General features: G+C 46.1%; 1 protein-coding gene across 3 annotated transcripts in view; it reads left to right on the top strand.

Moving 5' to 3' along the window:
- Nphp1 (nephrocystin 1) overlaps positions 1–18681 on the top strand; it is a 55669-nt gene extending 36988 nt beyond the window's left edge. For all 3 annotated transcript variants that reach the window (NM_001314004.1, NM_001314003.1, NM_001314002.1), the window contains 8 exon segments: positions 556–666; positions 2117–2199; positions 4048–4124; positions 5913–6012; positions 11584–11696; positions 13707–13780; positions 16468–16512; positions 18220–18681. In NM_001314004.1, coding sequence (NP_001300933.1) covers positions 556–666; positions 2117–2199; positions 4048–4124; positions 5913–6012; positions 11584–11696; positions 13707–13780; positions 16468–16512; positions 18220–18492 — 876 coding nt within the window. In that variant the 3' untranslated portion in view covers positions 18493–18681.
- Positions 18682–27410: the final 8729 nt, after the last annotated feature.

The following is a 27410-nucleotide window of genomic DNA, read 5'->3' as shown; positions in this document are numbered from 1 at the left end:
CCATGCATGGTCTTTAGTCCTTTAGAAATAGTGTAATATAGCATACAGGATGTGTTTTGTCACAGCTCTGGGGACTGACTGATAGCACTTTGCTTCTTGGCCTGTTCTAAGCAAAAAAAAAAAAAAAAAGAAAAGAAAAAAAAAAGTTGAAAGTCATTTCCCTGTCAACAGAAAAGTTAAATGTTTCTACTTCCAATCATCCACATGTGAATCTGGGCCATCTACTTTCAAAAACTCCTGTGTTTGTTTGCTTGTTTGTTTGTTTTACATTTGTCTATTTTAGCATACCATATGCTAAAACACAACATGCAAATGGAGAGCAGAGGGTGGCTTGTAGAAGTCAGTTCTCTCTTCTACTTTGTGGGTCCACCCAGGGCTCAAACTCAAGTCTTCAGACCTGGCTGCAAGCCCTTTCTCACTGAGCCCTCTCTGTGCACCCCTCCCTGCTCTCCCTCTCTCCCTCTATGATAGCATTAGCCCTTTGCTGATGAGGGAGGCTTCGAGCCCAGCCCACGCTTCGCTTCTGTCAGTAACTTTGGTTCCCTATCTTTCCAGGTCACTGGCATCTTGCCATGCTTGCTCGATGGTGACTGTTTTATCAGGTCCAATTCTTCAACTCCAGACCTCGGGATATTATTTGAACTTGGAATTTCTTATATTCGCAATGTATGTCAAAACGGAAAGCCAAACTGCTCTGATGCATCAAAGGGGAACCGTTAGAACTGTATCTGATTTACAAGCACAGTGATAGCGGCTGTGTTAGAAGGTGTTTTCTGGTAAACCGCCCTGACAAAAGCAGCTGGGGAAGAGTTTATTCTGACTCACAGTTCCAGGGATCCGTCCACCCTGCCAGGGAAGGGAGACCTCGTCTCTCTGCAGCAGCAGTCACAAGGGAGGCAGGCAGTGAACAAGTGGTACTGGACTGGAAACCTCAAGGTCACCCCCAGGGACCCACTTCCTCCAGCAGGGTCCACCCCTAAAGGTTCTGCAACCAAAATCCCAAACAGTACACCAGCTGGAGACCAGGTGCAGACACACATGGCTTTCGGGGAGACTCACACTTGACCCCCAAGGAAGGATTTCTCTGTATCAGAAATTGAACTGTGAAGGAACCAGAGTGGTACTGACTCTCATTTACAGAAAAAAGTATTATATGTTATTTATGGGGCCACAGTATGGAGGCCAGAGAACAATGGTAGGAGCTAGCTCTTTCCTTTCACTGTGTGGTCCCAAGCATCCAACTCAGGCTGTCAGGTTTGGCAGTAAGCACCTGGACTCACTGAGCCATCTTTCCACCCTGGTTGTCATTTGTGTGTAGCAATGTTAAGTGTTATTTAAGGCAGAAGGGTTTTATTGGCATTTATAGCATCATTGAACTCCAGTTGCTTTTAAAGAACAAAATCTCATAAAGACTGGCACTTCCCAGAGGTAATTAAAAAGTCCTGAGGGCATTCTAGCCCTGTCCTCGTGGAACCAAAGCCACTTAACTTTATAGGTCACAGGTCTTGCTCAGAGACTTGAGAGAATGACAAGGGAACATCAGAAGTGTGCTTTAATGTTTGTCAGAGAAACACTAAATCCACTGGTGTGCATGTTCACCAGAGACTCCACATGTCCGTACTCTGATCCCAGCTTCACCTGCGTAGCGTATAAACTTGGCCTTGTAGCTGCACAGAGCACAGTCACAGGAAGATCCCATTAATTTACTGCATGGTCCTGTCCATCTTCAAGATGGATGGGGAGGCATGAGGAGACGAGGTGGGCCCTACTGACCCCTGGCAAATGGCAAGGGGGCTGAGGAAAGCGATCCTTGAGTTATTGATTCCTCTATTCCATTCTCCTGAAAAACAAAGCTTCACACTGTATAGCACTGAAGACCCAGTGGCAACAGCTGCCTCAGGATGGGATTTAAGGGGCCTTCCAAAGCAACTGTGCTAAAGCAGAACTGTCGTTTGAAGTACCACATTTAACAACTGACCTACAAGTAAAACCCCTGGCATGTAGCATCTTATTTTCTTTGAGGGCAGCTGGGTACTTAGAGTGAGTGTGAGGACTTGGTGTGCGCTTGTAAGTGGCTAGTTTAAGCACTGTTCCATGTGTTCATTTTATTTCACAGTCGACTGGTGAGAGAGGAGAGTTAAGCTGTGGCTGGGTGTTTCTTAAGCTTTTCGATGCCAGTGGAGTTCCTATTCCAGCAAAGTAAGTGACCTCACTATTCCTTTTTTTTTTTTTTTTTTTTTTTTTTTTCGGAGCTGGGGACCGAACCCAGGGCCTTGCACTTCCTAGGTAAGCGCTCTACCACTGAGCTAAATCCTCAGCCCCGACCTCACTATTCCTTACAAGTGAGTGACTTGTAGAAAATCCCTAGGGATTTTCAGGTGTCTTCTGTTAATAGTTCAACAAGTTTTGGGAAGAGGGTTTCTCATATTGATCTTAGTGTTTGAGGGAACACGGGCAAACAGTTCACATGCTTACCCTAGTGAGAAAGAAATGACCCAGAGAATCCGTGTTTTAAAAGATGTTTGCCTGGGCTGTGTGCTGAGAGCATTCAGTCCAGAGTTCCCATGGATTCCACACACTTCAGTGTGCTGAAGAAAGAGCCTGGGGGCTTCAGAGAGCAAACAGTGAGTCTGGGGCTCTGCCTTCCACAGCAGGGAGACCACTGAAATGGCAGTGGTAACAACTGTAGACAAACTGAGGCTGCAAGAGCCAACGCAATCTGGTCCAGTACCTGTACTCCACACACCAGTGAGGAGACTGCCTCCCGTCTCAAAAACTAACAAGAAAATAGATGATCTCCATTTTAACTTTTTTTTATCTTTTTATTTATTTTATTTATATGTTAGTACACTGTAGTTCTCTTCAGACACTTCAGAAGAGAGCATCCCATTACAGATGGCTGTGAGCCACCATGTGGTTGCTGGGAATTGAACTCAGGACCTCTGGAAGAGCAGTCTGTGCTCTTAACCGCTGAGCCATCTCTCCAGCCCCGATGATCTCCATTTTAAATAGGGAAAATAAAGACCTAAGTCAAGGACATAAGCATAAACTCCCAGGAGGGATAGAGAGGCAGAGAGAGGGGCAGATTGGAACTGAGATTCTGGGTGAGAAGTCCTCTGATCCAGAGCTCTGGGCCCAGCTCCTCCTGGGTGATGGTTCAGGTCCTTAGCATCTCCAGGTCTCAGACCCCTCCATCTTTAATCTTGAGATTACTTCTTATCTCAAAGTCTCATGTGAGGGCCACTTTAGGCAACACCCCCTCATGGCCTCCTCACCACTGGGCAGAGATAAGAGTCCTAGCCCCCAGCTGTCTGACATCACCCTCCTAGCAAGAAGGAGAGGACACTTGTCATTACTGTGTCATTGTGAAAACCCTGATTTCTTATCATTTTTTTAAAAAATTATTTTATGCCCAGTATAATATAAATGGTAGCATATTGCACTGTAACTCGGGGTTATAGTGTGCTTATAGAGGATATATGATGTCCACCTTTGCAGAAGAGCAGTCACAGCTGTTTGTAATTGCTCCAGTGTGCGTTGTGTGAAGGGAGTGTGTGGTTGGATTCAGGGGATCCTCTCTAGGAGTGCAATGGGGAATCAAGGAGCCTTTTACCTGCTCTCTGCATTTAATTCACACTTCCATGGAAGAGAAACACATGGGCTACAGGGGCAGCAACTCAGGGTACAGCACATTCTAGCAAGGGAGGAAGGGTACAGCTGAGTACTGACATCATTGCAAATAATGGCTAATACATTTGAAAAATAAAGGTTATTACTTATCGGAACAAATCTTTAAAGTCAAATCATTTTAGTAATGTCAGAACTTCCCTTCTCTCCATGTGGACACCATAGTTTCCTGCAGTTTGTGCTCAGGAGAGAGTCTGTCTGTTGAGTTGCTACCTCATGGAAGAGTCAGCACGTTGATTCTCATTTACCCATGAGTTTAGTAAAATACCCATGAATAACTTCATGCTAAGAAGCATTCCTGGCAGAGTCTAGTTCACAAGTCCATGACAAGGACTCATCACATATCCTGTTCTTTCCTAGAACATACGAACTCTTCCTGAATGGCGGCACTCCTTATGAAAAAGGTGTTGAAGTAGACCCTTCAGTGTCCAGAAGAGGTACAGCCGTTATGTGTGACCCTCTGTCATCTGGCTTCTTATCCCCATGACCCTGCCATAAGCAAGCTATGTGAGGGAGGGTTTATTTGGGTCTACATTTCCACAGGGTTCTGCTATGGTCAGTTGGCCCTATTGTTTTGGGTCTCTGTTAGTAAAATACATCATGGCGAAGCATGTGGTAGAGAAGCCCTTCATCCCCTATGGCTGCGGAGCAGTGCAGGAGGGCAAGGGTTTCTGTATCTCTTTCTCAGGCACAGTCCTGTGGCCTGGATGTGTCCCTGAAGGCCCCACCCCCAAATGGTTCCCCCACCTCCATAGTATTCAGCTGGTGATCGGCCTTTAATATATAGGTATTTTTTAGAGACTCATTGTGTTTTTTATGTATGTGTTTGTATGCATGTATCTCTCAGCACTACATGCATGCTTGGTGCCTATGGATGTCAGAAGAGGCCGCCAGATCCCCTGGTACTGGGTTACAGATGGTTATGAGCTACCATGTGGGTGCTGGGAGCTGAACGTGGCTCCTCTGCAAGAGCAGCCAGTGCTCTTATCCACTGGGCCATCTCTGCAGCCCTTCTGGGCCTCTGAGTGACATCTAGAACCATGTTACCCTCCTATCCGTAAATGAGGTGAGCCGTAGAGCAGCGGAGAACAAGCTGCATCCTAACAAAATACACTCCTCCTTGGAATCAAGAGGCCTTCATGTGCCGTCAGAGTGAACAGTAAACCACTAAGTGATTGTTTTGTTGACACCTCTGAGACTCTAAGGTCTGGAATTGTGAAGAATGGGGACCCTGCCTCAGCAGGGCACTGCACTGGAGCCTGGCTTGGTCAGGGCGTCTTTGCTATAATGAAACAGGGACAGGAACAACTTGGGGAGGGAAGGGTTTATTTGGTGTACACTTCCACATGGTCTTCCATCATGGAAGGAAGTCAGAGCAGGAACTCAGACAGGGTAGGAGCCATGGAGGAGTGTTGCCTACTGGCTGGTTCCTCATGGCTTGCTCAACCTGCTTTCTTTTAAAACCCAGCAGTGGCACCACCCACAATGGGCTGGGCCCTTCCTCATCAATCACTAATTAAGGAATGCCATACAGCCTTGTCTGCAACCTGATCTTGTGGAAGTATTTTCTCAACTGAGGTTCCTCTCTCTCAGATGACTCCAGCTTGTGGCAAGTTGGCATAAAACTGCCAGCATAATACTTGACAGGTACAGAATGAGTAGAATAAGCTAATTCAAAGGATGTAGTTTTTTAATGTATGCCAAGTTGCCCTCCCCCTGAGCCAATAAAAACCTGAGTGCCCTTAATACCATCCACCCAGCAGTGTCCTGGAGAAGCAGGGACATGGGCAGTAAGATATACAGTCCTTCCCCAGAGAGTGAGCCAACAGACTCCTCCACTATCCAGGTCAGAGCTCGGTGCTCCAGATCCTCACCAGAGCCAGTGCCCCACAGTGCTTGACAGTGCCAGTGCCCACAGTGTCAGTGAGAGTCCTCTTTGGAGAACAGGCAGGGCTTTGGAGTCTAAGGATCTGTGTCCATCTGGAGCCAGACATGTTTTATCCGCTCCCTTTATGCCACAGAGCATCTGTCACAGTGGCCTGTGAGGTGCCATCTGGAGACTCATTCACATTCATGTCAAAACAGACTCACCGAAGCTGGGCGGGTGACCACTGCCTTTCATGCAGCCCAGCTCCACTGGCTGTAGATTTTCATTGAATGTGTGTTTGAATAAACACCGTCCCAAGAACTTAAACTGTGACTCCATATTCCTGGTGTTTTTGTAGCACAGGGCAGTGTTTTCCGTCAGATGATAAGTGTGCGGAGGCAACCTCAACTTCTGGTGAAACTTCGGTCTCTGAACAGGAGGTCAAGGGCCATGCTCAGGTGAGTAGCTGGCCTGACCTTTTGGGAGAGGGTGGAGAATAAGAGGGAAGGGGATGCTTGCTTGACCTCTGTCAATTGTTCTTGCCTCTTTGAGTCCTCTCCCAAAAATCCAGTAGTAAGAAAGCTTAGACTCGCTTCCTCTGCAGCGAGCTCAAATGGTGGGTGTAAAGCCTGGAGGCATGACTCGGGTTAACAACACTGGCTGCTCTTCCAGAGGACCAGGGCTGGATTCCAGCACCCATGTCAGGCAGCTTGCAGCCTTCCATAGTCATCTCCAGGAGATCCAATACCCTCTTCTGGCCTCCATGTGACACACACACACACACACACACACACACACACACACACACACACCCCTGTATTTTTAAGTAACAGATGTCATGTTAGATAATTTAGAGGCTCTTGAATAGGTGAGGCTTACCAGTATAGCCCTATGCTCAGAGGCCTTCTTTTCTCTGTCAGGTTTAGGAAGCTCTGACTCACGTGTAGTAAAATTCCCTTTTTATCAAGCAACTCTGAGTCTTGACAAATGTTCATGATGATGGATGTAACAGTTCCTGCAGGCAAGATGGAGAACACCTCATTCTTTCCCTCTCTTTAAAAAACAAAGGTTCTCTCCTGTCCCTTTGCAATGAGCACTCCAGCCCCAGCCTCAAGCAGCCAATCATATGTCTTTTTCCTCAACACTTCTACGTTTTCCAGACCCTCACAGTAAATTGGTCCTTTTTGTTCTAAATGGTGTTACACTTGATGGATAGGCCATTGTTGGCTTATCCATTCATTGCCTGATGTTTCTAGATCTGATCAGACAGTAATAAAGCTTCTCCAAATATTTGCACATGGTGCACATATCTGTATTTCTTATGGGTAAAAATACCCGGGAATGCATTGCTTTAACTTGATAAGAAGCTGCTGGAGTGTTGTCCGTATGACTGTGCCATTTACCCTGTAACTAGCAAAGCAGGAAAGTGTAAGTTACTCTACATTCTTGACAGCACTTGGGAGAGAGGGGTGGACCAGTCTAAATTTGAGGAGATGTTGGATTTCCTCGGGAAAATTGACTCCATGAGTGACATCTCAGAGCTGCCAGTGCCTCACTCAGTGCCCTGTAGTCACTGAAGCCCCTCTTTCAGGATCTCAGACTTTAACAGTATGAGCCCTGAGAAGCTGGAATAGGGCTTAATAAGAGGAATCATATAAAACACTTAGCCCATATTTGTGTGAGACACACACAGAAACCCAATGCTGCTCTCTGTATGTGCCAGCATAATTGTTTTATGCATAGATAAATGAAAATGTGATTCCAAGATTTGTTCAAATGAGCATGTCTGGTAAAGTCAGACATTGTCTTTAAATAGGCCTTGAAGGGTTGAGGGATAAACCATGGGGCACATAGGGAATCAGGGAAAGTGAGGAAGGTGTACAAGGCAGAGCCTGCTGAAGAAGTGCGCCCTGCCAGGACCTGGCTCACAAGTCACTGGGAAGAGTTGCCAATGAGATGGCTCAGCAGATAACGGTGCTTGCCGCCAAGCCTAACCGTCTGAGCTTGATACCCAGGGTCCATGTGGTGGAAGAAGAGAACCAACTCCTGAACGTTTTCTTCTGCCCACTGCCTACACAAGTGAATAATATAATTTACAATTTTCAATGATGCAGGGAAGTGAAAGAAGGCTTGGCCTGCCCCTCAGAGCATGGCTGTTCTCAGTCCAGGTTGTGCTGGAGTCTGAGGTATACTTTACAGTTCAGTCTGTCAGCAACCATTAATAATGTGTTCATGGACACTGTTTACTCTTGGCTTTTTTTTTTTTTTTTTTTTTTTTTTTGGCCCTAGGTCATAAAGCCTCTAATCTACCCTCTCCCTGTTGGCCAGTCTTCCCTTGAAAACTTGTCCGTTTCATGGTGTAGAGAACAGGAGCCTCACAGTAGCAGCCTTTGTGAGGGAAACCCAGTCCTGCCCTCATCCTCCTGTTGCTGTGCTGCCCTGCTGCTCAGCTGTGACCAGGCCTGCAGGGATCCCAAGCGGCTGTCAGGGACAGCTCTTAATGCTGCTTTCTTGGCTCAAACACTGCTTCTCAGATACTCCACTGCCTCAAGGTCAAGCTGGCCATCTGTCTGAAACTGTGAACACTGCCCTGAGTTGTAGGGTCATGGGCAAAAAGTCCTTAGTTCCTGTCCCCCTTTAGGGATCAGTGAGGTGTGTGTTAAATGTAGCTCATGGTGGGCACAGAAATAGTGTTTCCAAGTAGAGATCTTCCTGCTGTGTCCTCTTGTGCTTCTCAGGGACTTCACTCCCACTGACCCAACCTCTTCTGCCTGTCTGCTGTGTGTTCTTTTCTCTTAGTTAGGGTTTCTGTCGCTGCAAAGAGACACTTTGACCAAGGCAGCTCTTATAAAGGCAAACATTTAATTGGGACTGGCTTACTGGTTCTGAGATTCAGTCTATTATATCAGGAAGCATGGCAGTGTGCAGGCAGACGTGGTGCTAGAGAAGCTGAGAGTTCTACATCTTCTGAAGGCAAACAGGAGAAGACGATCTTCCAGGAAGCTAGAAAAAGGGTCTCAAAGCCTACTCCCACAGTGACACACTTCTTCCAACAAGGCCACACCTTCTAATAGTGCCACTCCCTGGGTCAAGCATAATTCAGAGCACCACAGAGCCAGACTTAAGCTGTATCTTGAAATGACCATTCTGCTTTGATCACTGTGTTGGTTTGATCCAAGAGCAGGCTGACTCTCACAGAAACCAGGCCACAGACTTTCTGGGGCCAAAGGATTATGAACTATGAGACCTTTGCTGTGGGTGAGACGCTGGGCACCAGCATGTGAGCTTTACACAGAGTTCTCTGAGCTTCTACTCCAGGGAAGTGAAGACAGGCAGAGCTGACCTGTTCAGCATCCTCACATCCCTGACAAGCTACCCTTGTGGGCAGAAAAGGAGAACAACACCCTGACATAATTCTCCTCCCTCTTACAGGTATATTCCACTTCTAGCTGCACTTGCCCCTGTGTCACCTTCACCTGTGTTTAAGTATGGTTCTCTCCTGCTAGGTGGTGAGAGATGCTCTGTGGAGAGCACACAATAGGGGAGGCCTGGTCACTGGTGAGAAGCCCAGTTTGAATTTTCATGTGCCTATTTCACCTGAGACCCAGCTTGCTTGTGGTGCCTCATCCATTCAGCATGTTGTGTATATGCACTAGGTATCATCAGAAGACATGAAAGTGCGGAGTGCAGACCCATGTCTTACACCAGTTTCTTTGCACAAGTAAGGGCCTCGCCCACTAGGTGCACAGCCTCAGTTTGTGTTGAACCTGTTGCGTTATGTGACAGTAGCTCTCTGTTCAACTCCACCAACACTTTCCCCATTTTCTTTCCTTTTCTCTTTTTCTTTTCTTTCTGAGACAGGGTTTCTCTAATGTATCTCTGGTTGCCCCTGGAACTTACTAATGAAAACCAGGCTGGCCTTGAACTCACAGAGATCCACCTGCCTCTGCCTCCTGAATGCTGATGTTAAAGGCATGCACCTCCCACACATACCTAGAGCCATTTTCCAAAGGGATTTAAATTGACTCAGTTTGACCAAAGGCACACTTCTGAGGTCCTGAGGAGAGATAGTTCCAAGTTCAGGTCCTTTGAGTTCTGAATGAAAGGAAACATTTGCCTAGAACAATGGTCTGTATAAATTCCTACAGAGTTATTTTCCTTTGTGTGTGTGACACATTTCCACCCCTTTCTCCCTTTTACAATAAGACTGTAACTGCTGGGACCCATTCATTTCACTCTTCTGTTCCTGGCTCACTGATCCTCAGGTGAGATTGGAGTAAAGCATTTTTTCCACTTCTTCAGCTCAGACTTTAGTAGCTGAGAACTGTCTGGTCATCTTAGGCTTGGAAAAGCTTAGACAGCTTAGACAAAGTGAAACACCATTGCCTCATACAGGAGAGAGGTGGAAGGAAAGGAGTGTCCACCCTGAAGGAGCACCCACGCCTTCCAGCAGATGGAGCAGGCAGATCTGTAAGAAAAAGAGGGGGCAGATAGAAGGGAGGAAGGGTCCACCCCTTCCCCTGGTAAAATCAGTGACAGGTCTTCAGCACGAGGCAGTACTTGGCATACCTCGGAGCGCTGCCCGCAAAGGCCACAGCCCGATGTAGACTACCCTTAGGAGTCTCAGCATGGCCTTATAGGGCATGGTGGCACTAGGGCACCATAAGTGCTCCTCAACAGTAATCATGAAATCTACTTTGAACTTATACCAAATCAGGATTTTTATGTGCTCAGTGAGCCAAATAGTGCATATGACTGGTAAGACAGCCTAGAAATGCAGGGACAGGGATGATCAGGGTTGCTCACCTGCATTCTGTGAAGCTACTCACCTGTGAACTCCTGTGCTCCTGCACACCAGCCTAATGCCCTCATTCATCTCTTATTCCAGTCATCTGGAAGCCTGAACTTTACCTGTGTAATCATTTTCCCTTCTAAAATTGACTAGATATTAAAATTAGGGATTAATTATAAAAATTGAAACAACCTTTGTAACCTTTGAAATGTTTGTCCTGAGTCTAAAGCAAGACTCCTATATAGTTGGATTTATCTTTTTAAATTCTTTCTTCCAATCTACATATTTTGATTGGGGAGTTTTGATCCATTTACATTTAATGTAGTTACCCATGGAAGTGCCATCATTTTGGCACATCATTTTTCTCTATGTCTTGTAGCTTTTTTTTTTTCATTTTCCTCCATACTTTTTTCCTATTTCTTTTGTTTTGTTTTGCCACTGACACTTGATTTCTTTTCGGTTTCCGTTTGTGTATAGTCTATAAATCATGAATAGTTGCTTGTTTTGTGTACATGTGTTTACCACAGAGATTACATATTCCACCCAAACTTATATTAATCTATTTTAAACTGATACCATCTTAGCTTCAATATTAAATTCTTTTTTTGAGCCCTTGCTATATACTAGATAGGTATTAAATGCTACAGCTGCTTCATTTTAATCCTTTCAGTAACCTGAAATTCCGGTGCTAGGCTTGGCATCCTACAAATAAGGAAACAAAAGCACACCAAGAGTGATTAATTAATCCCTAGTCTGGCTGCCAGGAAGTAGCAAAGTCAGGATTCAATTCAGGTCTGCCACACCTCCTGTGTCCCACCCAGCCCATGAACAGTCTGAACTGGCATTTCCTCCTCTTCCACCACACCAGGCTTGGCAGCCACATGCTTTTGTTCAAGCTTGTAGCTCACTAGTCACTTTCCAGAACAGGGCATTAATGACTTTCCTTTATTTGACACTTAGTATGGGTGTGTGCACTAGCGCGAAAGCACAAGCTTGTAACACCGGGCTGAGACATAAAAATGTAGAGCTGAGGAGAGTAGTTATCTCTGGTTTAAGGGAGACTAGTTATCTCTGGTTTAAAGTGACCAAGTTGTGATGTAAGTTTTCTTTTAAACTGTAAAATCTTTTTTTTTTCAAAAATAAGGTAAAACCTGTTCATTGAAGTAATACACAGAAGAAAAAGCCCAGTAGGATGGATTGGAAGGGTCCGTTTAATGCCTGCCTTTCTTCCCGTTAGTCTGCTGCCAGAAACCTTGGTGGGGAGTATGTGCTCCGCTCACTTGCTGATATTTTACCGACAAATTCTTGGAGATGTGCTCCTGAGAGACAGGACAAGCCTGCAAAGTGCTGGTAAGTGTGGGTATTTCCTGTGTGTTGATGCTGCCAAACTTGAAGGTGTGTTCTGTGCAGGCTGTATCTCCTGCATGCAGATGTGACACATGGAGTAAAACCACTAAATAGCACAGGGTGGACACATCACTTAGGAGCAGCTTTGTGAGCTCACTCATGGTCAGCTCAGCCCCACACACTCAGCCTCACCTTTTCCATCCATGTGCGAACAGTTTCCCTTCTAGCCTTGGAATTAAATGTTTTTACCTGTAACCCTGTATGTCACCTTTTCAGGAAGAAACCATCACCCAAACAGCTGTCCCTAATATAATAAAGTGTGCCCATGGCCCAGTTACAAATAGTGCCTGAGTTTCTATGCACTTTTTTTATTCTTAGAATTTCTCTTTAAATTAATTTTTATGCATATGTATTAGTTCATGTGCACACAAATGCACATATATGTGGAGGTCCAAGCTTAGTGATGAACACCTTCATTCCTTACTCTCTATCTTATTCACTGAGGAAGGGCCTCTCAGTTGAACCCAGAGCTCTCCCATACAGTTTGACTGGCTAGCTCTAGGATCCACTTTCTGTACTGGAACATATATAGGCTGCTCTACCCAACTGGTATTTGTGTGGGTTTCTGGGGAATCCAAACTTCAGTCCTCATATTTGTATAGTATGTACTTTAACCACTCAGCTGTCTCTCCAGTCCTTGTCATTTGTCTTGAATTCACAAGTTTTTTCCAAGTAAAATATTAAAAATAATTTAAAATACACAAGGTGTCATACATGAGAAAACTTTCCAAGAGGAGAGCATATGCTATAAGAGCTTAGCTCTAAAGTAAAACATCTTAATTCTGTTGTATATCACCTGAACCCTAGAAATCAGTAAGTGTCCAGATACCCACTGCCTGCTGGGTGCTGGGTATATAATGTTGTGCCATTTTGTGGTGAATGGGACCCAACCTGATGGAGCAATCAAGCTTCAAAACACAATGACATGAAGAAGCCCTCTGGCCTTTTAAAATAAGTGATCATAAAGATAATGAGGGGACATTCACCGAGAAGACCTGAACTATTCCGTAGCCAGAAGAAAGACTTCTTTCTGTGAGCAGGTCATATCAAAGATGAAACCTGAACAAGAGAATAGGCCTGTGGGGAGATGTGTGAGAGACTCCTTTGATTAGAGTAAGTGGTGTGCCTGGAGACCCAAGGCAAGAAAGTGTATCTAGGCTGGTGAGATTGACATTGAGGGCAGCAGGCATGGATGGGGCACAGGAGCAGGACAGCGTGGTGAAGCCTCACACTGTGGACAATCATGTTCCTGGCTAGAACAGATTCTACATCCAGAGTTTCGCCCCAGTAATATAAGACAGCAAAGTCTAAAGCTGCACAGAAATACCCGAAGAAATATTCGTAATGTGGGTAGTGAGACTTAGGCTTTTACCATCAGTTGCAACTAGGAACCATCACCAGCACCAGGGCTCAAGTGCAGGCTTACCAGCTGTTCCTAGAGGCAAGGAGGCTGTTCTAGATGGTTCTCTACTGAGGGACAGTATGGTGGAACGTGTTGCACTTGGCATTTCAGAAATAAATGCTACTGTTTGAATGTGCCTTTTCCAAAAGTAGTGCATTGCAGTATGGTGGTGTTTAGAGGAAGAGCCTTAGAGAGGAGTCAGGCCAAGAGTGCTGCTCATGCTCTTGAATGGATTTAGGTGTCTTTGTAGAAGGGCTTGGTACCGGGAATTCAAACTGCCCTTCAATTCTTTCACACTCTCTTGTACAGAAGACCCAGTATGGCCACCCTCATTGGAAACCTCATTTCAGAACTTCCCAGGATAAGAGGTAGAGACACAGAGATACTAAAAGGGACAGATTCACGCCTCTGAACTCTCCTGGAGGCCAAAGTGCATAAAAAGTGTTACCAGAAAATAATTGGCAAAATAATTTTAACCTGAAGAGATAACATTTCGATCAAATACAGTAAAATAGGAATGAAGTTTGAATTCTTCCTTTTGTGTGTTTCAGATTTAATTAGTCACCCCGTGCTGGCCACCTTCCCTCTGCTCCTGGAGCAGCCCGATGTGATGGATGCTCTCAGGGTAGGTAGCACGTACCATCATGTAAACCCACTGCAACCAGCGTCTCCCAGTTCCTGCTCATTGTCTAGCCAGCCTGGCCTCATCCTTCCAAGCATGGTGACTGTTACTCCCCAGGGTCTACCTTCCCCGATGCAGTGGCAGGGGACTGTGAGTTGAGCATTGTACTTTCTTGCCTGTTAGATTCCTCCATGTAAGATGTCCAAGAGGGTAGAAAATTCAGAATGGTCCACTGAATAAGTCAGCCAAGCTTTCAGGAGAGTTGGGGCGTACCTACCATCTTTAGTTTAATTCAGCATACTGTGCTGTCTGAAATAGCAACTGGATATTAAAGTGACTGGTTTGAAATCTCTGATCTTCAGCTGAATTTAAATTTCCAAAAATCACTATTTTAATGTGAACCTGAACCACTGGAGTCAACAAAGAGAGAAGCCTCGTGACCGTGCCAGGTTCATGTGTAGATAACATGGAGGCACCATTGCCAAGTTTGTTCTAGGGATCTTAAAGGTGTAATGCAGGCAGCAAATGGCATGAGAACTGTCTCATTAAAGAGCCTTAGGTGAGGGGGAGCTAACAAAAGGTGAGGCCAGGGCCTAACTGCTGACAGGGATGCTGTCACAGGTAGGGGAGGATTGGCAGAAACCTTGTGAGGCAGATCAGATCCAATTTGGCATGATATGTGTGGAGGGGCCAAAGGTAGCCAAAATCAGAGGCTACACATGGAGAGCAAGGGAGGTGGGGAATGACTATGACCAGGAAGTTTCCCTGGAGGACGATTCTTCTGGCAGTACAGAAGCACATGTCCAGGACTGTGGCCATGTCAGCTGAACTTTTCTTCTCAAGAGTAATCATACTGTCATATGACAGGGAGGCACAGGCTCCCTTGTACAGGTTTCTTGTCTTATAGGTAAATGAAATTTAAAGCAGACCCAGAAGGAAACTTGAGGACAATTTTATTGTTTTTTATGCATGAAGTAAGTTAAGTGCCGGTGTTCTTGGACAGCTTTCTTGGAGATCATAGCAGGACTCCAAAAGGGAATTCGCAGTTCAGCTAGAATCCACATCATGACACAGCCTTTAGAACAGTGGACTTTTCTAGTTGAAAAGTATTTGCTTGCTGTATGTCAGAGGGGCCTGAAATAGCAGAACAAACATATTTTCATCCTGGAGCCCGAGAAACACCACAGGAGCAGCCAACTGAAGATGATGGCAGATGGAGACGATGGGGCTGGAAGAGGGATAGGGTCATCTGCACTTTCCAAGTCAGAGGTCAAGAAAGCAGGCAGGAGGCACAGGCAGGTCTGAGAAGCAGCCTCGGGTGGGGTGTCTTCAAAAAGAGGGTTGTTTCTCACTCCTGGTTCCCTTCCAGTGTGACTCCATCCCATAGCTACCCAAGGGTGAAGGCTGTTGAAGGCAGGCCCTGTTCTCTCCTAGAATCATTTGGAATGAATAGCTCTCTCTGTTGTCGTTTGTCCTTACAAGAAAGGGTAGGGGATTGACCTTGGGCTCTCCGTCTGCCTTAAGAGCCTGTTCATTTCTGCTCACATTTCATTGGCCAGAACACATGTGTCTGCTTAACTGGAAGGGAGTGGGAAAGATAGGCATCTGTTTGTTCCAGAAGGAAAGGGGTGGGTCTTGGTGAGGTGGTAGTGGCCCACACACGTTTTCTATCCCCAAGTCCCTCTGTGTGAAACTCCGAATTGCTTTCTGTGGACTAAAAGCTCAGGTGGAGTCTTCACGCTGATGGACAGTGGGCAGTTTACAGTGAGTCTTACTAAGCAATGCTCACACTGAGCCATGTTGTCTCTTAAGATTTATGCTATGAAGTGTATGAGCCTCCGGGCTTTACTCAGCTAATTTCACTTTATAGTTGGTGTTTTAATATTGATGACACCTGACTGTCATAAAATGCTGAGGCTCTGAAGGGTTCTCTCAACCTAGAGGCAGTAGGTGCAAGTTATGGGTGGGATGTCACAGCCCCAAGAGGCAGAAACAACCTGGCCACACTAACACTTCACGGTCAGCCTATCCACATCCTTTCCCCAGGGGTATCTAGGCACCTATGGGCTGCTCTACCCAGAAAGGGTTGGTGTCTTCAGGACACCTGTAGAGTCAGGTACCAGTCAGGTAGTTATCTTCCAATCCACACAAAGCCAGTCCTGGACAGTCAGTCTGGAGACTGGGGAATTCACCCAGCCAGAGGGACCTGAAACTGCCAGGAATCACGTTGCCAAGGTCTTCAGTTCATCGCTGTGTGGGATCCCTCGATCTCTAGCTTCTCTGTTTAAAGAAGCTTTTGTAAAGCCTGTGGAAATGTTTACATGCAAATGGACTTGTCTGTCCCATCTGTGTCACTGGTGTGGCAGGCAGAGTCACTGGTGTTGGGGACTTGGCAGGATTTCCTATTTCTGTTGCAGTCTCACCTTGGAAGCTCATGACTGTCTGAGCATCTGGGCATTGTGTGTGTTTGGCACGGGGCGGGGGGTGGGGGTTAGCCCATTCTTTGCCCTCCCTGCCAGGCTGGTTCTGGGTTGCTGGCAGTAGATGCCAAGACAGTGTCTCCTCTTTAGCGTTCGATGCTGTGCAGCAATCCTGACCTGCCCTTCACTTTAACTACGGGTGAAGCTGCAGAAGGTGCTGCCAGGACTTGTGACTGCTCTGACTAATAGTGTTTCTCTTCTCTTCTGTAGAGTTCCTGGGCTGAGAAAGAAAGCACACTAAAGCGATCGGAGAAGGTAACTGGGTTTCACACTGACCTCAACTCTGATTTCCCATGTGTTCTAACAAGGCCTCTGTTTCAGTGAGCAGCCCTAGATGTCACCCCTTCTCAGCTAAACTGTGTCATTGTGCTCATAGACAAAATCTAAGAAAGCAGCATGCTTGCTTCTTAATGTAAAAGGCCCCTGAACAAGCCAGGCATTGTCATCCCTGAGTTTCACTTACGGAGGAAGTGGAGGAAGTCTCTTAACTAGTGGTGCAGCTCACTAGCACACGTCCTTTGTTTTTTTAAACCCCTTGAGCTCTCCCACACCTATCAAGTAAAGAGAAGAGACAGAGGAGCTGGTCTGAATGGTGGATGCACTGAATGGGTGCCTGGTCTGGTTTACACTGGTTTTCACTGCTGCAGGCTCCTGGGCTAACTCAGCAAGCCTGGCTTTGACCAGTAAGATAGGACATCACTGCCAGAATCCAGGACTGGACAGTCATTTTCTGTATAGGACCAGGGAGTGACTTCAGACAGGCATTGTAGGGCACATTGTCTCTCCCACAGTGAGCAACTGTCAAAGAAAAAGCAGCAGAGATGGCACGCGAGAGCCCAAAGCTCTGTTTCTATAAACATTTATTTTCAAAAGGAGGCAGAGGCCACATGAGGTTCATGTATGCTACTTCACGACCTAGCAGGTGTCCCCCAGGCCATGTGCCACATGTGCCCTAGGATAGTTGTGGGTGTGGCCCGACATGAAATAGGGACTGCACTTAGAACAATACAGTCCCAATTTCAAGAGGTTGGATACACCTTAAAGTGTTAATTGTTTACAAGAAATGTAGCAGAAAAAAAGAAAAAAGAAAAGAAAACACTTAAACTTCAGAGCAGGAGCAAGAATTACAGCCTGAGCTCCCACATGACCAATAACACCAGACTTTACCCAGTCTGTAGGTTCTAGAACAACTGGGTGAGGTGCAGGGCCTCAGGCTCCTAGAAGCTGCCCCATATGTATGGTATGCTTGGGCGCACTCCATGTGCACAGCGGACTGTTTGGAGCCCTCTGCGCTCAACTACAGTGCCTCTGGGATCCCACCCCCAGCCTGTTGGCTGCAGGTTAAGTGGATCCTCCCATTATCTAGGGAGGGTCTGATGTCCTCAGGCTGGTGAGCCTTCACCCCTCACCAGTAGTCTCCTCTGCTTGGGCCCCCTTTCTCTAGATCCTAGAGTGCTTGTCATACTTCTTAATATGCAACCCTGGCTGACCAGGATCTTGTTAAGTAGACCTAATTGACCTCGAACTCAGAGTCTACCTACCCTTGCCCAGTCCGTTCTTTCTAACATTGAGGCAGTTAGTTATCTCTTGACAGATAATAATCCAGCCAAGTCTACACAGTCACCTCACATTGTGGTGTGTGTGTGTGTGTGTGTGTGTGTGTGTGTGTGTGTGTGTGTGTGTGTGTGTGATGTCACTACAGTAGATGGCAACACTTTGGTCTCCTTCACTAAACACAGTGAAGTGGAGTTCAGGAGACCCCTGCTCTAGAGCCTCTGCAGAGTTCTTAGGGAGAGCTGCTAAACTCTACTGTGAGTCTCACTGATGCCGGCTCTGAGCACGTGCCATCCCTGTCAGCCCCTCTGTCCTGCTCCTCGGTGGCTTTCAGTGGACAGCTCACACTGTACTTTGAGAGCAATGATGCCAGGCTATTGATAGTTCCTTTGTGGTGATGTTTTCCAGAGAGACAAAGAGCTCCTAAAGGCCGAGTTCCTCCTGGTCTACCATGACTGCGTGCTCCCTCTTCTGCATTCCACATTGCTGCCCCCCTTTAGGTGGGCCGAGGAAGAGACAGAGGCTGCTAGATGGAAAGCCATCGCTGACTTCCTCAAGCAAAGCCGAGAGAACGAGGGTTCCCTGAAGGCTCTTCTGTCACCAGATGGAGTTCACAAACCATTTGACCTTTCAGAGCAGACCTATGACTTCTTGGGTGAAATAAGAAAGAACTCAGGCTAATGATGGCCATGGCTCCCGATTCCCACTGGACCCAGTGAGTTCCCCAGGATGACTTGGCTCAAACAACAGAACCAAAAGAAACAGACTGGTTAGAACTTAGGTCATATTCTTTTGTGTGCAAATAATATTTTTAAAAAACTATCTAATAATTTGATGCATGTAAAACAATAAAATAAATTTTATAAGGAATATTGTTATATCTAAAATTTTTGTTCAAAACACCAATTATTCAAGTGTCAACCTGAAGGTGTAGATGTCTATAAGAGCAGTTTTTAGCAAAAGTTGAATTTGTGGTTATCCAAGAAAGTGAAAATACAACCCCCTAACTGGGAAAAGATCTCTCCAAGTATAAGACTAATACAAATTTAATGTCAAGGATGGGGCGCAGTGGTAGAGCGCTTATCTAGTTCATGCCAGGCCCTGGCTCCAGCCCTAGCATTGCAGAGACAGTCTAATATGCAGAATATATGAGCTGCTAAATACTGTTAGTGGTATTTATAGGCTCATCGGAGAAATTGTGTTGTTAGTCATTTAGTCCAGTCTGATGTTTGCTTTACCCTTGGTTAGAACAAATGCAGAATCCTTGTCTTTTAAAGTCAATATAAAAAGTCCTCTGTCAAAATGAATTTTTTCCCACACTGAAGAGTGGAGCTGACATGGCTTTTCATAGAACACCAAGATCTTAGTTCATTTCAGATATCCTCACAAATGCTGCCGAATGTCTCAAGGGTGTTGGTGCTGGTGGTTGGTTACTGGTTGGTGTTTGTTAAGGAGTTTGTGCAACGAAGGACCAGCAAGAAGAAATTAGCTAACATAACAGCAAGATCAAACTTGTCCCAAGGAACTTGACACCCCAATCCCTCAGGAAGTAGTCTAATGATAATGCCACCCCCTTTCCCCTCCATCCTTCTCTCTCTCCTACCTAGTGTCAGGGCTGAAAGGGTGGAGCAGGGTGGAAAGAAGAACCCACCAAGCAGCTAACTCCAGCTACCCGTGTGTACTGCCTCAGAGGCTCCATCTCCTCATGTGCAGACAGACAGGACTTGTTCTTTTAAAGAACAAGCATGTTCTTTAAAAGGAAAAATAAGTGTGCTAATAACATTTCTTAAAGGTATTTAAGGAAAAGTCTGGATCAAGGAAGAAGAGGCTGACCTAAACTGTTTGAGTCCACAATACATTTTTTTAAACATTTAATTAAAACTCTTTTTTTTCTTTTTTCTTTTTTTTTTTTTTTTCAGAGCCAGGGCCTTGCGCTTGCTAGGCAAGCGCTCTACCACTGAGCTAAATCCCCAACCCCTTCCACAATACATTTTAACAATGTATTGAGACCTTTAGTATTAGAAATTTACTATATTATGACACTTCTGAGCTGTTCTGATTCCACTAGGCCCAAGCTCTTAAAGGTCCCAATCCTTTTTGACATTGCCACACTGGGACCAAGCCTCCAACCTGTAAAATCTAGGGAGACATACTTAAATTCTATCCAAACCACAATGGGCCTTGAGCTCAGAAATGAACATGGTCTGGCGGGATTCCTGGCCCAAAATATGACAGACAAGTGGGAACTTGGCCTTGACAAAACATTCCCTGTGCCTGTCTGTCGTCAGTGACTGGTAGGGAGCTGAAAAGAAGACGCCTTTTCTGACCATCATTCTAAGGCAGCTCTTTTCCTTCTGAGGGTCTCTCCACTGTTTTTCCTGGAAACCCTGCCTGGTCAAAGTGCATAGGGATTCCAGGGGTCTCTACCCAGCCTTAGGGTCATCTCCACTTAGTCTCCTGGAGGCCTGTTTTTAAAGGAACGTAAGACACACCACTGCTACCTACTGCCAAGTCAGATTTCTCTGTAGAATCTGTGTGTGTGTGTGTGTGTGTGTGTGTGTGTGTGTGTGTGTGGTGTGTGTGTGTGTGTGGTGTGTGTGTGTGTGTGTGTGTCTCTGTATCTCTGTGTTTATGTGTCTGTGTGTCTATGTCTCTCTGTGTGTATGTGTGTGTATGTCTTTGTGTGTCTGTGTGTCTATGTGTGTGTATGTCTGTGTGTGTGTCTATGTCTGTGTATGTGTGTCTGTGTGTCTATGTCTGTGTGCGTGTGTATGTCTGTGTCTATGTCTGTGTTTGTGAGTCTGTGTGTGTGTCTGTGTGTCTGTGTGTGTTTGTGTGTCTGTGTGTATATATGTGTCTGTGTGTCTATGTCTGTGTGTGTTTGTGTGTATATATGTGTGTGTCTGTGTGTCTATGTCTGTGTCTGTATGTGTGTGTGTCTATGTCTGTGTATGTGTGTCTGTGTGTCTATGTCTGTGTGCGTGTGTATGTCTGTGTCTATGTCTGTGTTTGTGAGTCTGTGTGTGTGTGTGTCTGTGTGTTTGTGTGTCTTGTGTGTTTGTGTGTCTGTGTGTATATATGTGTATGTTTGTCTATGTCTGTGTGTTTGTGTGTCTGTCTGTGTGTGTGTGTCTATGTCTGTGTCTGTGTGTGTGTCTATGTCTGTGTCTGTGTGTGTTTGTGTGTCTATGTGTGTATGTGTGTGTGTGTCTATGTCTGTGTCTGTGTGTGTCTGTGTGTCTATGTCTGTGTGTGTTTGTGTGTCTATGTCTGTGTGTGTTTGTGTGTGTGTATGTGTGTGTCTATGTGTGTTTGTGAGTCTGTGTGTGTGTCTGTGTGTGTGTTTCTATATGTGTGTCTATGTCTGTGTGTGTGTCTGTGTGTGTGTATGTGTGTGTGTGTTTCTATGTGTGTGTCTATGTCTGTGTGTGTCTGTGTGTGTGTGTCTGTGTGTGTGTGTGTGTTTCTATGTGTGTGTCTATGTCTGTGTGTCTGTGTGTCTGTGTCTCTGTGTGTTTCTATGTGTGTATGTGTGTGTGTGTTTCTATGTGTGCACACACACCTGTGGCCTGTGGGGGGATTGTTTGTCTTTGGTTTTTCATGACACGTCCTTTGATGCTATTATATATTAGTTGGCTTATTTGTGGCTGGGATATAAATGGATTATATCACATTTGGGATATAAATAAATGCTGGCGAGACCCTTTTAGTGGAGGTGGGGCCAGGAGAAAAAGCCATTTCCAGAACTCTCAGGCTATCTTCCCTGTTCGTATTGTGTCAGGAGCTGATGGCTGTGGACAGTTTCCTAGTTTTTGACACATGGAGAAAGTACAAAGACAGCCACAAACAATTTAAGTGATGCTGGGCCAAAAAGGGAGGGACACAGAGAGCCAGCCATGACTAGAGGGTCTAGCCTAACCCTGCCTGTGAGAAACTTCTCCTTCCTTTCAATCAGGGGAATCTTGTTTTTTCAGCAGAACCTCTCTGGCTTTTTAAATGTCACTTTTTAGCTTCCAAAACAGGAAAGGGTTGTCAAGGAGCCAAAAGCATCCTGGAAATAGTCCTGGGGTGTGTGTGTGAAGAAGGGAGGCTCAACAGCAGGCTGAGTTAGACCTGCAAGGGAGGAGTGTGAAAAGGAAGCCTTCTCCACAGGGTCCTACCTGGAAGATGAGGAGACTCCCTAAATCAGAACCATAGAAAATAAATCATAAGGCTGATCTTCCTCAGTCTCAAACACCTAACCTCTTTATTACTGCCTTTTAGAATTTGTGCGTCTCTCTCTCTCTCTCTCTCTCTCTCTCTCTCTCTCTCTCTCTCTCTCTCTCTCTCTCTCTCTCTCTCTGTGTGTGTGTGTGTGTGTGTGTGTGTGTGTGTGTGTGTGTGTGTGTGTGTTGCTCATTTAGAGAGAGTGTGTGATGTTCAGAGGCAACCTTGGGTGCAGTCCTAGACCACATTATTTGGGGAGGGTCTTTGTTCTCTGCTCTGTTATACAAGGTTAACTGGCCTGGATCTTTTTGGAATTCTCCTGCTTCTGCCTCCCAACTCAGAGTGCTGGCTCTACAGATGCATAGTACAGCCGGCTTTATATGGGTCCTGAGGATCTGAACCCAGGTCCTTACACTTTCCCAGCCAGTCCTTTACCCAGTTAACTGTTTCCTCAGCCTCTTTTGCCACTGCTCGAGTGTTCTATCATCAGATCTGCTGGAGGTTCTTATCCCTGGGTGCTTCAGATGATGCCAAAGAGCAGGAAGTCTCCGGCTTCAGTGATTCTGTGGTGTTGGCTCTGTGGTCTTGTGAACTCCTATGGAGTCTCCGGATGAGCATTCCCATGACCAGGGCAGCCTTGCCTGGCCTCCCAGGAGCATCTTGGAAAAGCATTATCCCTACAAAGGAAGAAAGGAGCAGAGATGTCATCCTCAAGGGAGGGTTTTGTCAGTCTGCAGTGTGGTAGGATATCTGTCACAGGGTCCCCACACTTCCTCTTGTGTAAAGTGTTCCCAAGGCAGAGGAGTTCTCTGGCAGGGACAATGATCAGACCTGGTTGTTGGCCCAGTGCAATGTATTCTATTTCCTCAATTCAAAGAGGTGGGGACGGAACTGCACTTCCTTAGGTGCCTGCACATCTGAGGGGTGTTACTGTGTGTCCCGTTGTTTATTCAGAATGTTGCTGGGACAACTACTATACTACCAAGCTGAGTGCCACCTCTGTCCTAACTTAGAGCACGCACATGTGGTCAGGAACCACAGGAAATAACCTCAAAGCTAGGGTGTGATGGCTATGAGGTCCTACAGTGGTGTCTCATTTTTCGTGACATTTAAATTCTGTTTGGGCTGTGGCCATAGCTCAACTGCTGCACACAGACAAGGACCTGAGTTCAGTGCTCACATAAAAAATGCCAAGCACAACAGCAACATGGAAAGCACTGGCTGGCGAGGCCCAGGCAGGCCACTGCCTCTGGGCTCACTGGCAGGCTAGTCTAGCCTACTCCGTGAGCTCCAGGTCACAGAGAGACTCTAAAAGCAAGGTAAACGGCACCTGAGGATGTGCTCTAGGCTCTGTGTGCACATATATATACGCCCGGACACTCAACCAACTCTAGTAGTTCTCTAACTGGGGCACTAGTAGCCCAATGGCAGTAAGTCAGCAATGTGTATACAATATATATTCCTATCTGGGTGCTCCCTCTCCAAGCCACTACCTGACCTTGGAGCCATCTCAACTCCAACATCCAAAACTGTTTCGGGACCGCGTAAGCCTGAAAACACTGTCTCTGGAAATACAGCATGTCAGCTGAGCTCCTGCGATCCGGCACAGTAATCATATCAACTTGGGGAGGAAGGAATGAGGGATAAGAAATGACCAGAGCACAGCTGAGCCGCCACACAGGTAGGACACCGGTGGCCTATGACACCTGACTCAGCGGTGACTGACACTGAATGAGGGTGTGTGGGCTGCGGGCAGCAATATAACGTTGAAATCATTAATGGGATGCAGCTCACACTGGGGACTTTGGTAGCTCACTCGGGGTTAGTCAGTTTCTTACAGTCTACAGGCATGGACCTTACCCTGCTCATCTGTGTCTAGCGCTGCCCACAAAGATTAATACAGAACTTTGTTCTTTCTCAGAGGCCAACCTGGAGGCTATCAAAATAGCAAGACGGGGAGGAGGAAGGGGAGGAGGAAGGAGAGAAGGAAGGAGAGAAAGAGAAAGGGGAGGAGAAGGAGGGGAAAGGTTGTCACTAAAATTTTTATGACTGGAGAAATGAGGGGTGGCATCATTCAAACACTCGTTGTGGGTCCTCCGTGCCACCAGGCAGCATTCCAGATGGCGCAGTGGCCCACTGCAAGAATATTCCTGCTCTCCTCAAGGCCATCTAAGGAAGGGAATGGACAAGGTTCAGGGACAACCGTCAATGAGCAGTGAATGAGCCGGAGAAATTCCCGGCAGTGGTAAGAGTGTGCAGAGAATTAACAGGCGGCGGTAGATTTACACTCGGCTCCAGCCAAGGACAGTCTGCCTCCCCTTGCCCACTGGGTAGAGCTGAGACCCTTGATCAGGACCCAACAGAAACAAGGGAGGCAGGGTAAGGAAAGCAGGACACAAAATATTACCATGCTGGTGCTGATTCTCCCTCTCCCTCCTCCTCCCTCCCCCTCCTCTTCCTCCTCCTCTTCCTCCTCCTCTTCCTCCTCATCCTCCTTCTCCCTCTCTCTCTCTCTCTCTCTCTCTCTCTCTCTCTCTCTCTCTCATTATTTTGGTAGATTTTGTTTTGGTTAATTGATTTGGGTTTTTTTTTGTTTTTTGTTTTTTTTTTGTTTGTTTTTGGTTTTTTTTGTTTGTTTTTTGCTTGAGGTACAGCCTCACTCGGTAGCCCAACTGGGCCTTGATCTCATGAGTAATCCTCCTGCCTCAGCCTCCCACATTCTGAAATTATAGCTGCAAACTACCATACACACCTGACTTTCCCATCCCCACCCCCACCCCATACCTCCCAGCCAGGACACAGAGGCCGTGTTCTAGACCATGAACTGAGCCCAGAACTGGCAGAGGATGCGAAGACGTCTCCAGAAGTAGCCTTCGATGCCTGGCCTGATGAATGGAATGAGCCCTCGGAACCAGAGAGCGTGCAAAGCTGCAACAAAATCCCTGACAGAAGCAACAGAAGGAAGGCTTTGCTTGGCTCAGTTTGAGGGATAGTCTATAATGGCGGGCAAAACGTGGTTCCGAGAACATATGTGGCTGGCCATGTTACACCACAGGCCGGAGCAGAGATGAATGTCGGTGTTCAGCTCACCCAACCCTTTATATTCCGGGTGAGATCCTACCCATCAGATGGTGTCACTACATTTAGGGCAGGTCTTCCTACCTCAACCCAGTGTCTCTAGAGGCCTCCTCACAGATGACCCTGGAGGAGGTTTGTCTCCTGGGTGAGACTAGATTCTGCCGGGTCGTGATCAATACTATGTAGGAGAACTCCCGGAAGGAAACCGTGGCTGCAAAGGCTGGTTGACTGGTTGGAACTGCAGTGACATGGAGAGGACCAAGGGTTGCAGGCCCAGAGTCCAATTACATCTCATCCTGTCTCTTAGCCTTAGCCCTCCAAACAGCCATTTCCTTGCCCATCTCTGCGTGGGACCTAACATCCTGTGATTAATAGATAAAACCCTTTTGGGATTTATTAACTTAGCCAACCACTGACTTCTACCAACTCAAAAGCTAAGAACGTCATCAGATAGCGTCTGAGCCTGTAGGGGAGATTCGCTTCTCTGATGTTTCCACCCAAGTATTTTAAAATTACTTCCATTTATGACTGTCTATGTTCTGCAGCTGTAAGACAGTGAAACGTGAACCATGGGATAGCTAACGCTGTGTGTTCCTGGCCATGGGCACTCAAATTTGGCTCCTGAACGAGCTATCTCCTGCTTCCTTTGAGGTGAGAGAGGTATTTTTTTCTTTCTTTTTTTCGGAGCTGGGGACCGAACCCAGGGCCTTGCGCTTGCCAGGCAAGCGCTCTACCACTGAGCTAAATCCCCAACCCCGAGAGATATTTTTTTTAACATCAAAGTATTCTTCCCCCAAATCCTTGTGCACCTTTCCTGCCCCAGCTCCTCCTGGGTTCTAGAAGGTGTTAGAGCAATCACAGCATGGAGAAAGCTCAAGAAAATCATAAAGTAGCCCATATGGCCTGAGCTCACCCCCAAAGCTGACCATATACAAAACAGAGTATCCAAGGCTTGTCCTGGGGTTCAGAGCTGGCACCACAGTACAACAGAGCCTTCAAAACATTGAAACCACAGCCCAAGGAGACACAGAGCTCCTCGACTGATAAAACTCATTAGTACTCAAGACAGGATTTAAACTTGGTGCAAATCCCGTGACATAAGATTCCTAATGTCCACGAGACAATCCACAATCAACATCTGTAAGAGAAAAAGACAAAAAGACAACCAAGAGCTAATAAGTCCAAGACTACATAATTATTAGAACTAAGGCATTAACGCAACTCTCATAACCATGTTCCAAGAAGTAAGGGCAAGCGCTGGAGAGATGGCTCAGTGGTTAAGAGCACTGACTGCTCTTCCAGAGGTCCTGAGTTCAATTCCCAGCAACCACATGGTGGCTCACAACCATCTGTAATGGAATCTGATGCCCTCTTCTGGTGTGTCTGAAGACCACTACTGTGTACTCATATAAAATAAAATCCTTAAAAAAAAAAAAAAGAAGTAAGAGTAAATCTATTTCAATGGAAAACAAACCATTTCAACAGGGAAACATAATACAAACAAGAATTGAGGTAAATTTTAGAGAGATAAACTGTTGTAAAATGGCAAACCTCCATGAACATACACACACACACACACACACACACACACTAACAGTAGGTGAAATTAAAATATGTAAAAAAAATCCACTTCAGAGAGACTACAGAAACCTTATCGTCATATGGTCCCTTTACCTCTCTCTTGCCCCGTGTGGAGGTCACTGTATTAAATACATACAAACTAAAATTATCACCAAATACGAGTACACTGTTTGCTCTGGACCATGGTAATACTTTGCCCACATACTTACCATCCATGTCACTATTCCTTCATTTTGACTACCCACAGCTCCCTACTGGTAGAATTTTCCTTTGCTGGAACTTGTGTGTGTGTGTGTGTGTGTGTGTGTGTGTGTGTGTGTGTGTGTGTGTGTGTGTACAGCACACTGTGAGTCGACAGTATGTGAATATGTATATATACAGATGTGTGCTCTAGCGTGCTCTGACATATTCCTTTGTGACAGGATCTCGGTGAATCAGGACTGAGGCTAGCATCGAAGAGAGCACCGGGGATGCTGTGTGCCTTCGTGTCCCTGGAATTTGTTTACAAGCTGCTCTAGGATTCAATGGGCATGGTTAACCTCACAGTCTACTCAGAATTCATGCTTTCCAGGCCAGTGAGATGGCTTGTCAGGTAGAGGCATTGACTGTCCCTCAAGCCTGATGACCGGAGTCGAATCCTTGGAACCTGTGTGTACTTCTTACTCTGCTGTTCCTGATGCCCCATGTAGATTACGGTCACGTCAAAGGGGGTCAGAGCCCCAAAGAATGCATAA

Source organism: Rattus norvegicus, chromosome 3 (assembly GCF_021556685.1).
Source record: "Rattus norvegicus strain SHRSP/BbbUtx chromosome 3, alternate assembly SHRSP_T2T, whole genome shotgun sequence".
Classification (NCBI taxonomy): domain Eukaryota; kingdom Metazoa; phylum Chordata; class Mammalia; order Rodentia; family Muridae; genus Rattus; species Rattus norvegicus.
Note: the sequence above shows the minus strand (reverse complement) of the source record. Positions and strands in the feature narration are given on the sequence as shown.